The sequence below is a fragment of the Elephantulus edwardii genome, unplaced genomic scaffold, assembly GCF_000299155.1.
Source record: "Elephantulus edwardii isolate Elephantulus edwardi_28Jun2011 unplaced genomic scaffold, EleEdw1.0 scaffold00106, whole genome shotgun sequence".
Lineage (NCBI taxonomy): Eukaryota > Metazoa > Chordata > Mammalia > Macroscelidea > Macroscelididae > Elephantulus > Elephantulus edwardii.
In genome coordinates, this window is record NW_006399856.1 from 85901 (window position 1) to 99038 (window position 13138).

General features: G+C 50.9%; 1 protein-coding gene across 1 annotated transcript in view; it reads right to left on the bottom strand.

The window, feature by feature from the left end:
- Positions 1–12258: 12258 nt before the first annotated feature.
- WNT10A (wingless-type MMTV integration site family, member 10A) overlaps positions 12259–13138 on the bottom strand; it is a 15691-nt gene continuing 14811 nt past the window's right edge. Inside the window, exon 4 of the mRNA XM_006891884.1 lies at positions 12259–12783. Within this exon, the coding sequence (XP_006891946.1) occupies positions 12286–12783 (498 nt within the window). The 3' untranslated portion in view covers positions 12259–12285. The remainder of the gene's footprint in view (positions 12784–13138) is intronic.

The following is a 13138-nucleotide window of genomic DNA, read 5'->3' on the forward strand; positions in this document are numbered from 1 at the left end:
TTTAGTTGGTTCTATTGTATATTGCCTGTTTCATCTTTTATTTGATTGTGTCTTTTCCTTTTTTTAGTTTTGCTAGAGGTTTGTTGTTGAGTTTATTGACCAACTCCTAGTTTTGTTGATAGTTTCAATTGTTTTTCTTTTCTCTATTTCACTTATTTCTGCACTAATTTTTATAATTTTATGGTTTTTAGTGGATATTGGGTTTTCTTGCTGTTCTTTTTCAATTTGTGGAGATGTTGGGTTAGAGAATCAGTGGTCATTTTGTTCCTGCCTTTTGATGTGTTTGCTTATTGCTATAAACTGACCTCTGATTATTACATTGGCTCTTTCCCAGAGGCTTGGTAAGTTGTGTTTTTCTTGTCATTTGTTTCAAGAAACTTCTTAATTTCATTTTTTATTTCTCCTAGTACCCACTCATGTTCAAGAAAGGTGTTGTTCAGCTTCCAAATATATGGGGTTTTCTCCTTTATCCTCTTGTTATTAATTTCTAATTTTGTAGCATTGTGGTCTGGGAATATGTTTTGTTTTATTTCTATGTTTTGAAGAGGAATATGACCTTTTATACCATATATTGTTGTTAGGTACCATCAAGGTGTGTATAACTCACAGTGACCCTATGAACAATAGATCTGGATCCTGTCCTATCCTGAGCCATCCTCATTGTCTCTGACACACTTGATCCCATTGCTGCAGTCATTGTGTCATCTAGTTAGGTCTTATTCTGAGACTCTGGATGTATTTGAACCACCAGTCTTTCAGTTACTCAGTCTTTCAAAACCCACATGGTCCAAAGCGGCCTTTGAGCCACTTACTTTTCTCTTTTCCTGAGACTCAGATTTTTCATTGATAGGTAAAGATAGGAATAGTACATCACAGTTATTATAAGGTTTGGATGTATGTACATGGTCTTTTCTATACTACACTCTCAGTAAAAGAAAACTATTAAGAGCTAGACAAGAAATGAGGATGGCAGAAGAATGGATGCCTTTTAGGTGTCATATTAGAGAAGAGTGCTGAATATCCCATGGACTGCCAAAAGAATAAACAGATATGTCTGGGGAAAGTGCAGCCAGAGTGCTCCTTGGAAGTAAAATGGTGAAATTTTGTCTCTAATACTTTGGACATGTTCTAGGAGATGCTATTCCTTGGAAAAGGACATCATTCTCAGAAAGGTGAAGGTCAGCAGAAGAGAAGAATCTCCCCAGTGAGATGGATTGACATAATGACTGCAGCAACAGGTTCCAGTGTGTCAGAGGTGATGAGGATAGCACAGCATGGGACAGAGTCTGTTGTTTGTACAGTCACTGTGATGTGTACTTGGACACCTAACAACAACAACAGTGACTGCTTCAATATGTCCCTCATCTAGGTGGCTCAACCAGTTAAACCCACTCTTTACCAACACAAAAGTTACCATTCAAACAAATCTATCCTAAAGGTAGTGCAGCCAGGGTGTTCCTTAGAGGCAAGGATGAAGTTTCATCTCGCATACTTTGAGCAAATTGTCAGGAAGAGCCAGTCCTTGGAAAGACATATGTTGGGAAAGGCAGAGGATCAGTGAAAGAGAGGAAGACCCTGAACAAGATGGATTGACACAGGGACTTTAACAATGACTTGGACATATCAGAGATGGTGAGGATGGCACAGGGTGGGGCAAGGTTCAGATCCGTTTGTTGTTCACAGGGTCACAATGAATCATCGTCTTCTGAGGGCCCCTAACAACAGAGGCTCCTGAGAAGAAAGGCTGGTGGTCGGCTTCAGCTGCAATACCTTGGATCATCACCAGCCAAAAGCCGTTCAATGGCAACTGGTGTGAGTTTTGTTGGGTTTTTTTTCTCACCACTAAATATATTCACTATTGCAAACTTCTTTAAAATGCTCACACTCCAAGGCCAACAGTGTAAAGAGACAGTAGTGTGAACTGATTTTGGCATCTGTCTCAGGTTTCAAAAGAAGCGCCCTCCCTTGGCCCCGCCCCTTACTTCCGGCCTGAAGTCCTTTTGCTCTTTCAAGATATCGCGATATCTGTTTTCTCGCCCATTGGGTGGGAGCCCGGTTAACGGAGCCTGCGGGTCTCGTGGGTTTCGCAGCTCTCGGTGGTCTCCAGAATGGGGACCCTTCTCCCAGTTCACCTTCTAGCAGCACAGATGAAACACTTACGCCCACTCGGACCCCAAAGTTCAGATCGAGAGTACAGAGACTTTCAATTTGGTGTCAGTGCCTCCCCTTCACCCCGGCCATATGGTTATGGGTGATAATCCGCTGCAGATGAGTGGATTCCAACCCAGGCTCCTAGTGAACGCCTTTAGGTTCCTGTGTATTTTTAGGGAGGTTATTGCCCTTTTTTCTCTTGCGGCGCTGAGCTGGGCTATCATCCCTGCGCATGATGCATTATGCCACTGGATCTTCTTGTGGGAGATAAACCCTAAACCACAAACTCATTGACGTCAAGTGAGAGCTCATAGCTGACCCTCCAGTGGTTTTTCAAGGCTGTACATTTTTAGCACGAGAGGAGGAGATGGCTCATCTTTCTCCCACAGAATGGCCAGTGGATTCAAACTTCCAGAGAGATTAGCAGCTCAGCACTGTGTGCATCCAGCCTCCAGAGCTCCCTGCGGGGGGGACAAAGACTCAGCAATACTAGTAGCTACTGTGTTCTGACTCTCAGTGAGTGCCAGGTGGGCACGCTGTTTCATTTCATTCCCACAGTAACTCCAAGAGAAAGGCGTGACTCTTCGCTGTATAGACAGGATCTGAGGTTCAAACCAGTAAAGGAAATAGGGATACAGGAAAAGACGCTGCAGGGAATTTGAGCCTGGAAATTTTTTTTTCTATAATTATATTTTATTAATTTTCATAAACATTTACAGAGATTTTGGGCTTCCACTCATTCATTGTTGCACTATTCTCTCTACCCTCCTCCCAGTTTGTTCTTGTCCAAATGCCACAGTGCTTGTCAAAGCCAGTTCTGATTAATCTTCTTTGTCAGTGTATCCTTTGCCATTCCCTATCACTCCTCCCTGAGAGAGACTTCACCCTGAGTCATAAAGAAAAGGGCACGGCGTATTCTCTTAGCTACTTCCTGCTGAAAAGGGACGCTGTGGGTTTCAGGGTGAAGATCTTCTCTCACTACTCTAAAGGGCCCCTTTGGCAGTAGGAAACACATAGACTATTATGGAGATTGATTTTGGAATTCAGATGCACTCTTATTGATTGTGCTTGGCTGTACATGTACATATCCTTGAAGATGTATCATGGGGGTGTTGCAACCTAGAAGACACAAATTTGACTAACAAGTTATAAGTACACGAGTCCAAAAATTATGGAAAAGTAAAAGAAAAGATTCTTTCATTGTTTTACAAACCCTCCCCCAGGTCCCCTCCACCATGCAGCCCTCGCTCTAGTCTCCTGTGATGACAGAAATACCCAGTTATATCTCTCTTTTAGACGGTTCTCTCCCTCCTCTGTTTCAGTGCAGTATACATTATTGAACCCATCTTACTCAGTCTCTCCCCAACCCCAAGGACAGTCCCATTCTGGAAATTTGACCTCAGCTCTAAGACTTACTGGGATAGAGCAATTTGTCAACCAGTCCCTCTGTCCATAGGGGAACAACCTAGATTCCTGGAGAACATTGTAGCTCGGTGAATAGTGCCATGTTCACACTGAGCCATCTCTACATAAAAACCTAGACACTTTACTGTGTGACTTTGAGTAACTCTTATTCTTCAGCTGCTAGATAAGAATAACAATACTTAATAGTTTATTGTGAAGGTTGGATATATGTGCAATGACTATTTCATAGTAAGCTCTCACATGGAAATTATTAATCTTTCACATGTAAGTGTCCAGTGTATACAAGGTGGTTAATAATAATGATATTCTGTCCCATCTTTCTCCACAAAGTCTGACTTTTTCTCTGCACTTTGAAGCAGTCACTGGGGAGATTTTGAGTAGGTATGTGTGTAGCATAGGACAATGCGGAGAACATTCCAGATAAAGCAGTCATTTATAACAGACTTGTTTTTAACTTTGTGGCTTTAGAATTATCTGAAGGCTCAGCCAGGCTGGACATCCAGTATAGCATTATTAATCACATGGCTGGCACCTCATTTGAATTGGCTTGCATAGTTAGGAATGCACCAACTAGCTCTCTAGCTCCATCACAGATCCATGTTCCTCCAAGTATGGTGGTCTTGGCATAGACAAGCTTTCTACATAGTGGTGGGCATCCCTAGAGTAAAGATCCGAAGACACCAAGGCAAGATTTGTGTCCTCACCTTGGGAGTTATAAAAAGTCACTCCTACAGCATGATGTTGGTGGAAATGAGTCACAGATCCAGCACAGATTCCAGAAAAGGGGAGAATACATAATTCAATAAAGATTGGCTGTCACAGGGGCTGAGGCAGGAAGAGAACTGCATATAGCCTTAGTTTAGGGGATGTGTGTAAAGGAAAAAAAGCCTGCTAAATGATAGTTTGGAGAAGCTGATAGAGGCCCTCCTGACTTGCTCAGAAACCTATACCTGACTTTTTCAGCCATAACTGACTGAACTCCTTCTTAAGCTGGGGGACCCTCCTTAGTGGGAACTCAGTCAGAAATCAAGTTTTTGCTCCCTCAACTTCTGGCAGGAAGGCAACCTGGGGAATTTTGAGCATCAAAACAAAGATAGAATCCACCAGATGCTCTGCTGAAGAAGGAGGAACAATCGCCTCCTGTAGCAGTCAGATCCAATTTGATGGTACACACATTTAAAAAAAAAAACAAAAACAAAAAAAACCAAAGATAGAAACAATGAATAAAATACTTTTGTGACATTGCTGCTGATACAATAACAGAGAAACAGAGATAAATCCAAACTGGGGGACATTGTATAATATAGCTGGTCTGTAGTCTTCTAAAGTGTCCGAACTACACAAGTAAAGATTTGGGAACTGTCTCCAACTGAAGGACACTTATGAGACACAGTAACAAAATGCAATGAAGGAAATCCAGTTGACAAATTCCAAAACTTATACACAGTAAAAGTACTCAGTAAACTAAGAATAGAAGGGAAATAAATGGATACAATGATTAATTCTGGGATAGATATACCTTTGTTACAAAATATATCATTGTGCCAATTGATAAAGTTCAAAAAGGCCTGGGAGTTGATGCTTCTAATGTATCAGTGTTAATTTCCTGATTTTGGTCATCTAGTAAGTTGTTGTTATTGTTGTTAAGTGCCATCAAGTTGAGCATGACTCGTAGCAACTCCATGAACAAAGATTTAAACCTTATTCTGTAACTATCGTCATTTCTCTAAGTTCATAGTTTTCAGAGACATGTTTAGGAATTGGATACCACCCCTGCTTCCAAGCCTGTCTCACATACTTTGGGCATGTAGCTAGGAGGGAATGGTCCTTGGAGAAGGACATCATGCTCAGAAGTGTGGAGGGACAACAAAGGAGAGGAAGACTCTGGATGAGATGGATTGATACAGTAACTGGGGCAATGGGGGTTACTGTGTCAGAATTAGTGAGACTGACTCAGGTGCTGTAATAGGGTCACTATAGGTCGCAGGCAACTCAACAACACATAACAACAACAATGAGCACTGGTGGCCTGGCCTGTAGGAAGCTGTACTGGTAACCCAAAGACTGTGTCTCTCTGACAGTTCAGATCCATCAGCAGTCCCTCGGAAAAAGATAAGCAACCACCTCCCATGTGATTTACAGAGAACCAGTGATAAGTCAGTTCTGACTGAATGGCTATTATTATAAATTATTTGTTGTTGAATAATAATATTAGATTCTCACACTTCAGGCCAAAATATTATTATGCATGTGAAATTATTGTGTCCAAGCAATTCATAGTCATTTCACACAAATTAAAAACTCAAATAAACAGAGAGAGCAAAATCGGTTTTTCCTAGATCTCATCAAATTGACGTGGACTCATAGTGACCTGATGTGATAGAGCAGAACTACCTTCAAAGGGTTTCCAGGCTATAATCTTTATGGGAGCATAGCCATCCACCTGTCTGGTTAGCAGCTGATGCTTACCTGAAGACACCAGAATCCCTTAAACCACCTTGACTCCCATTTTCAAGATTAATTTCTGTTAGCATTTTGGTGCCTGCTCTGAACTTTTAAAATGCAAATCACATTTATATAAATTTTGATGGGGGAAAATAGAGGGATCCTACCCTGTTGCTATTTTGTATCATGCACCTCTCCCCTGATAGAGAGCAAACACATCCCAGTCACTAAATATACTTTGCTTCGTTTTTTTAAGGACGGGGGCAAAGAATTCCATTGAGCAGATGGGGGTGATTTATGTAATCATGCTCCTATTTTCGGACTTTTACGTTGGTTGCCAACAGATGGCGCCGCAGAACCTGTCAATGAAGCCCAGACAGGGAAGACAGGGACAGCTATGTCACCCGGATAGAGCTGAAAGCACAGGTAATGAGGAAAAGACAGTCAGTCAGGCCGAGGCATAGGAGAGCAAAGACCATTGGATTTGGATTTAGGAGAGAGGGAACGGAACATAGGGGCAAGCGATCAAGTCGGTGGAACCCTAGGTTTATCCAGCAGAAGCAGTATCCTTGGCCTCCAGCGGCAGCTGCAGAGGCTCGTGGTCCTCGTTCAAAAGTCAGTGCGCCGCCGCTTCAGACCAGCAGAGGGCGCGTGCTCCCAGCAGTGGGCAGTGGGCGGTTCCCAGCGGCCGGCCAGCTGTGGACAACTGGACAGGAGGGGAGGGAACGGAGCTCTGTCCTTGCGCTCTCAGACCTGCAGACGCGAGGACAGCAAAGAGCAGAAGCAGAGGGCTAGCCTGGTGGCAGAATGCCCTACAGTCGCCACACGGCAGCCGCCCGAGCTGCTCTGCGGGTCTAGCCCGTAGGGAGTTGCGAAGCTAAAACCAAAGGCTGTTGCAATCTGTCACAGGCTCCTTCGGAGAAAGATGGGCAATGTCCTCCCGAGCGATTTATAGCCTCAGAAAACTCGCTGGAGGGCCAGCGAAGAGTCTTTCCAACTGGACGGCAGTGAGGCTTTGGGGAGGGTGCAGAAGAGTGGGCCACACATACTCAGAGAGGGTGTCACTTTTCTGATGCCGCACAGTGCAGCAGGGGCTTCCAGTGACCCTGAACTTGGCTGCTCGAGATTCAGCAGGGCCCATGGGGCGGGATGCAGGCCTAGGAAGCAAGCAAGAGGTGGCCTTGAGCGCTTCACCTCTTGAGGAGCCAGCAGCCGTGCTCCAGGGCAGACCCACCAGCAATGCACACAGTGAACCCTTTCTACGCAGGGTGCGAAATGCGAAATGCACTTGAGAGGGAAACTGAGGCACAGCAGGGCCGACCACCGAGTAGATCCCTCTTCCTCACAGCGTCTGGTGCGGAGGAGAGGGACTGGCAGACCACCGCAGCTCGGGTTAGAGGACCCGGGGGCTGGGGGCACACCCCAGTGCCCGCCCCTTGGCCCGCCCGCTCCCCGCACCTGGCGGCTCCGCGGGGATCAGCGGCTGCGCGGCGGTAATTGGCGGTGCAGGCGGACCTGGCGGGAGGAGCCGCGGGCGAAGCAGAGGCAGACAGGCGGCTTAATTGCAGGGTTGCGGGGCCGGCGGCAGATTGGGCTGCGACTCTGCTCCGGGAAAGGGGGACCGACCCTTATAGCTGGGCCTCCAGGAAGCTCAGAGGGCTTCAGCTCAGTGGTCTGGGGTCCCTTCCCCGGAGACTAGGGGACGGATCGGGTAAGGGGAGGGGCACTGAACTCCAGCACGGACACTGAGACCTTCGAAGAGTGGGGCAGGGGTCAGAGGGTAGATTCCTAGCTCCCCACCCCAACTTCCAAAGCCCCGGTTGGCCTTGCCCAAGACTCCTCCTTCCTTCTGGCGCGCCCCGCCCCCGTTCCCCTTTCTGCCGCCCCCGTCACTCCCCTCCTCGTATCCGGGCGCTCCCACCCTGGGGAAGAATGTGCCCTCCTAGCGCACCCTTGCCATGGCAAAGGCACACCCCCACCCCCGCGCACCGCAGCGGCCCGGCCTGGCCCTCCAGGCGGCAAGGAAAGGGGGGAGCGGGAGCCTCTCAGCCCTGTGGACGCACCTCGACTGCTCTGGTTGCCACAGAAACCGGGGGACGTTGCAAAGTGCGCCGACGCCAAGTGGCAAAGGGCTTGCCTCATGATCCCCCATCTCCAAATCCACCGGCAGAGGACCATGCGTCCCGAGAGGCTGCCCATTCCAATTCCAAGGGGAAGGTTTACGGTGGACTGATGGGCTTATGCGCACTGAGAGCCTAAGGAGTAAAAAAGGGGATCCCCCTGTCAACAGGCCATCCACCACCCCCAGCAGAGCCCTAAGGGAGCGCTGGCAGCAGGAAGCCGGAGAAGGGCCCAGAGGCGCGCAGACCCCACAGCCGAGTGGTGATTACAGGGACCTGTCCCTCCGCCCCCAGCTCCCACTCTCATTAAGTCATTTTTTCCCTTGTTGGAAAGTCCCCGTGCCTGGAGCGCAGGGGTTGGGGCGACCGCAGGCAGCTGCCGGCAACCACATGAGAAGGGGGGAGAGGAGGAAGGGGGGCCCTAGTAAGGTCTGGCCACAACCCAACATGGAAGGCCCCTTGCCCAGGGCTAGCTGGGACACATTGATTAGGGGGGAGGGATAGGCTGGTGTCGCAGGCCCAGCTTCTCGCTCACCTGGGCCCTCAGGTGTCTGCCCTTACGTTCCTCCCCCTCCTCTTTTTTTTTTTTTCCCTTTTCCCCCCAAAGGCAGAACCTTGGGCATCAGAGAAGCAGAGTGCCTGCTGTGACCCCTAGCCTGGCTACCTCTCCTGAAGCCCTGACCCTCCCTACCTGTGTTACCCACCGCTGTCTTCCACTGGAAGCCTCCCTTCCTCCCTTTGGAACCACTCAGGCCCTCTTAGACCATAGTCTTCTTTCCTGTGTCCCTCAAGGTGACAGGGACAGAGGCAGATTTCTCCTCTGCTCCTCTGGACATTCTCTGGCCATCCTCTGTTTTCATTTTCAACTGTAACCTCGGGATTCCCGCCCTCCTAACCGTCCCCCAGCCCGCCCTTGGAGAGTTCTTCCTCCCAATCTGCCCACTGTATTTCAGCCTCCTTCCCTTCTTTCTGATCTTGATTCCTTCCAACAGCCTGCGTACACGGATTCCTGTCTTGCCCTTGGACTAATCAGCTAGAGCCCCCAGGTTCTTAGGCCCCATTTTCCTGCCCCATCGCCTCCAATCTTCACTGCAGGTCTTCCTGGGGCCCACACACCCCTCTGCAGTGTGGGTCCAACTTTGGCCCCAGGGCTCTACTCAGCTCCTGGCCCAGAGGGAGGATGAAGGAAGGCAACACCCCATTTGTTCCTTCCTCAGCCTTCCCTTCCCCTCCTTGACAGGTCCAAACAAAACCCAAATCCGTTGCCTTGGAGTCAGTTCCGACTCATAGAACTGCCCAAGAGGTTTCCAAGGCTGTAATCTTCAGCGAAGCCAGATGCCACATCGTTCTCCCTTGAAGCGGCTGCTGGCTTCAGCCGTCCAACTTTTGGCTAACAGCTGCGAGCCTAACCGCTGCAGCACCCGGGCTTCTCAAAAGGTCAAAGTAACATGTATCAGATCATCATGATTTGAAGGACCATAACATGTTCTTTAGAGAGCTCCAGTGTCTGTGCTGCCAACCCAAAGGCAGGTGGTTCAAATCCACCAGCTGCTCTGAGGGGAAATATCGTGCCGTCTCCTCCCATGTGGTTTACTGCCTCCAAAAGCCCACTCACTGGAGGGGCAGCTGTGAAGAGCTGAGGGCAATGGATGAGCGAACGTGAACATGTCCTTTCCACTACAGCCTACTGTCCAACTTCAGCCTCACCTCACTGCCCACTTCTCCCTCTGGGGGTAGGTCGGTGCTCCCACTGCCTTATCAGACCTCATCTGCAGCCTTTCCTTTCCCAGCTCTAACTTCCTTAAGTCTGGAAGACAGGTGAGGGTGAGGTCAAGGCTCAGGGCTATCGTGGACTTTTGTGGTAAGAATTTCCTCCCTTCTAGGCCTCCATTCCTGCAGCTTCTCTTCCTCCCTGAGAGCCCAGCCCCCACAGCTCCCTCCTCAGTGAACAAGAGGAAAGGAATGAGGCAGGTGTGTCTGGCTGCTCCTGCTCACCCCTCCTCCCGAGGGACTAGACTCTCCATGCCGGCCCAAGGGGCTATCTGTGGAGAATGGGAGAGAAACTGTGTCCTCTACAGGGAAGCAGAGTTGAGCATTTGGAGGCCCTGTGGCCTTAATCAAGATAACTGGAAGGAGAGAGCTGAGGGCAAGTTGTTGTTTGTTGTTATGTGCCAGAACAACTCATAGCTGACCCTCTGGTGAGTTTTTGGAGGCTGTAAATAGCACAGAAGGAGATAACTCATCCTTCTCTTGCAGAATAACTGGTGGATTCCAATTGCCTGCCTTTGGGTTGGGAATGCAACTCCCTTACCCACCAGGCCACCTGAGCTTCGAAGGCAGGTTGGGGGGTGGGGGCAAATCTCACAGCTGGTGAGCCCACCAGACACAGCACCACGAGTGGGGGTTTTTCTTTCCTTCTCAGCCCCCACCCAGGAGTAGAGGAACATGGGGCGGAGAGAAGACAATGTGGGGTATGGGTGCAGGTCAGCAATTAGGAAAAAGACAACCCTTCACCTCTATCAGAGAAAGGATGTCAGTTTGAGGTAAACTGAGACAGGCCTCATGTTCCCCAGCTGTGCGCAGCAGGAAGCCCAGATGAAGTGGGTGAAATATTCTCTACCTGAGCTCCTGACTCCACCTGCCCCCTCCTCCTCGAGGGTCTGTTCCAGGAAAGCACCAGTTCAGAAAGCCAACACTGGACACAAGGTGCCAGCCCAGGAGAGTCCTCACAGGAGGAGGGGCTTGTTGACTTGTTAAGGGGCACTCGGAGATGGGGAGCTGGAGGTATAAGAGGCCCAAAAAGAGCCTCCCCACCCCCACCCCAGCTTACACACATACACACACACACACACACACACACACACACACACACACACACACACACACACCCCTGCCTGGACTTCCAAAGACCAGAACCCAGACAGTGAGTCTCCGTGTCCCCCCCCCCCCCCCGCCCCCTCCTGGCTGCCACTCCTCCTGGCCCCACCTGCTCCCCCGGGCACTGGGCTGGGTTGAGCTGGGTCTTGCCCAGGATTATTCCTCTGAGTGCCTCCCATCTCTGCTGACGGGTGCTGCTGGGCACCTCCACTCGTCCTGGCTTGTGGCAGAGGACCCGGGTACAAGGGGGCAGCTGGATCTCCAGCGCTGAGGGGCTCATGGCTCTTTGCCATGTCCCACGACCTCTGTCTGGTGCAGGCTCCATCTTTGACTTGTAGCCTCCACTCTGATCTCCTGCTGTCACCTTGTCCCCTTTTCAGTTTCCCATACAACAGCCCAAGGAATCTTCTCCATGTGAGAGTCAAACTATGGTACCTTGAGACTCCCAGCTCTGGCCAAGGAGAGGACATGGTGTAGCCCCCAATCACCCTCTGAGCACCTCTCCTCTGAACCAGTGCCCTGAGTGTGTCACTCTGAAGTATCCAACTGTCCAACAGGCTCACAACCAACTGTACAGCTTCTACCTGGAAAACCCTCACACTGGATCTCTGTGCCCCCCTCACCCTTCTCCTCCGGCAGGCCTGTATCTCCTAGGAACCTTCCCTGACCCACGAGTGCCTGTGTCTAAAGGTCTCCCACCTCCCACAAACCACTCTATGCCCAGAGCCTGGTTTATTTTCTAAATGCACACAGCGCATACTCTTATCTTCTTTTCATATTTGCTTGTTTATTCATGTCCCATGGCCAAAATGTAAACCCCAAGAGGGCAGGTACTGTGTCTCTCCCATCATCACACCGGTATCCCCAAAGCCCTTCATTCCCCACAAAGAGCCAGCCCTCAAAAAGAGTGCAAAATAAATATTTGTTAAATGAACGATGAGGGGCAGAGGCCATTTTGGGAGAGTGGCCGGGTCCTTTGGAGTCACTTCAGCTCAGCTACGCCCATGTGTCACAGGCAGCCCCTGGGCCAGTCTCCATCCCCTCCCATTGCAGGGAAGGGGGTGACTGGATGGGAGGAGACTGTCCAGGGGCTGCCGGCCACACTAGCCCTAGGAGGTGGGCAATCCCCAACCCGACTGAGCTTGGGGAGCAGGGGCGGCAAATCAGTCCTGGCCCCTGAGCCAGGGTCCTGTGACTGCAGACTTGAGCTCAGGGGTCCCTGCAGAGCCCCCAGTGCCGTGGCGTCCAGGGGGGCGCTGGCGGGCGCTCACTTGCAGACGCTGACCCACTCGGTGATCCTGCACTCCTCGCAGACCACGAAGCAGCACCAGTGGAAGCGGCAGTGGCAGCGCTCGCTGCGCGTCTGGCGCAGGATGTTGTGGCCGCGGCCGCAGCACATGCTCCCGCAGCCGTCGGGGCCCGCGCTGCTCTTGTTGCACAGGCGGCCCACGGTGCCCGCCGAGTCCAGGCGGGGGTCGTGCTCGCAGAAGTCCGGGGACTTCTCGAAGTAGACCAGGTCGGCGGGGCTGGCGCGGCGGCGCGGGCCCTGGGAGCCCGGGGCGGGCGAGGGCACCCCCGCGGGGCCCGGCTCCAGCTGGCCGCCATTGCGGTTGTGCGGCCGGATGAGCGCAGCGCGGTGGAAGCGGCTGCGCAGCAGCGTCCCCACGGCGCGGAACTCGGGCGTCACCTGCCAGCACGTCTTGAGCTGGCAGCTGCCCGACGTGCCGTGGCACTTGCACTTCCGCCGCATGTTCTCCATCACCGCCTGCGAAAGGAGGCAGCGTGAGGGCGGCTCTGGCGGCCAGCCTCGAGGCTCTCTCGTCCTTCCACTGGGGCTGACCTGCGAGAGTCTCTGAGGCCTTGAACACCAGCGTGCATTGCACAGACATAATCGCCTGCTCTTCTGCTGGGCTCCCATCCACCTCCCAGCAGGCCAGGCCCTGGGGGAATTCCCTCCTTCCTGTCCTCCTTCTCCACTCCCGGTCCCCCTTTCCCAGCAGCTGCAGGGGCCCCCTGGGGCTGAAGGCTCTCTTTTGCCACCCAAGTCCTCTCTAGCTTCCTGAGGGGGGATCCCAGATCCTCAGGGAAAGTCCCTCTCCTTGAATCCCGAGGGAGGAAAG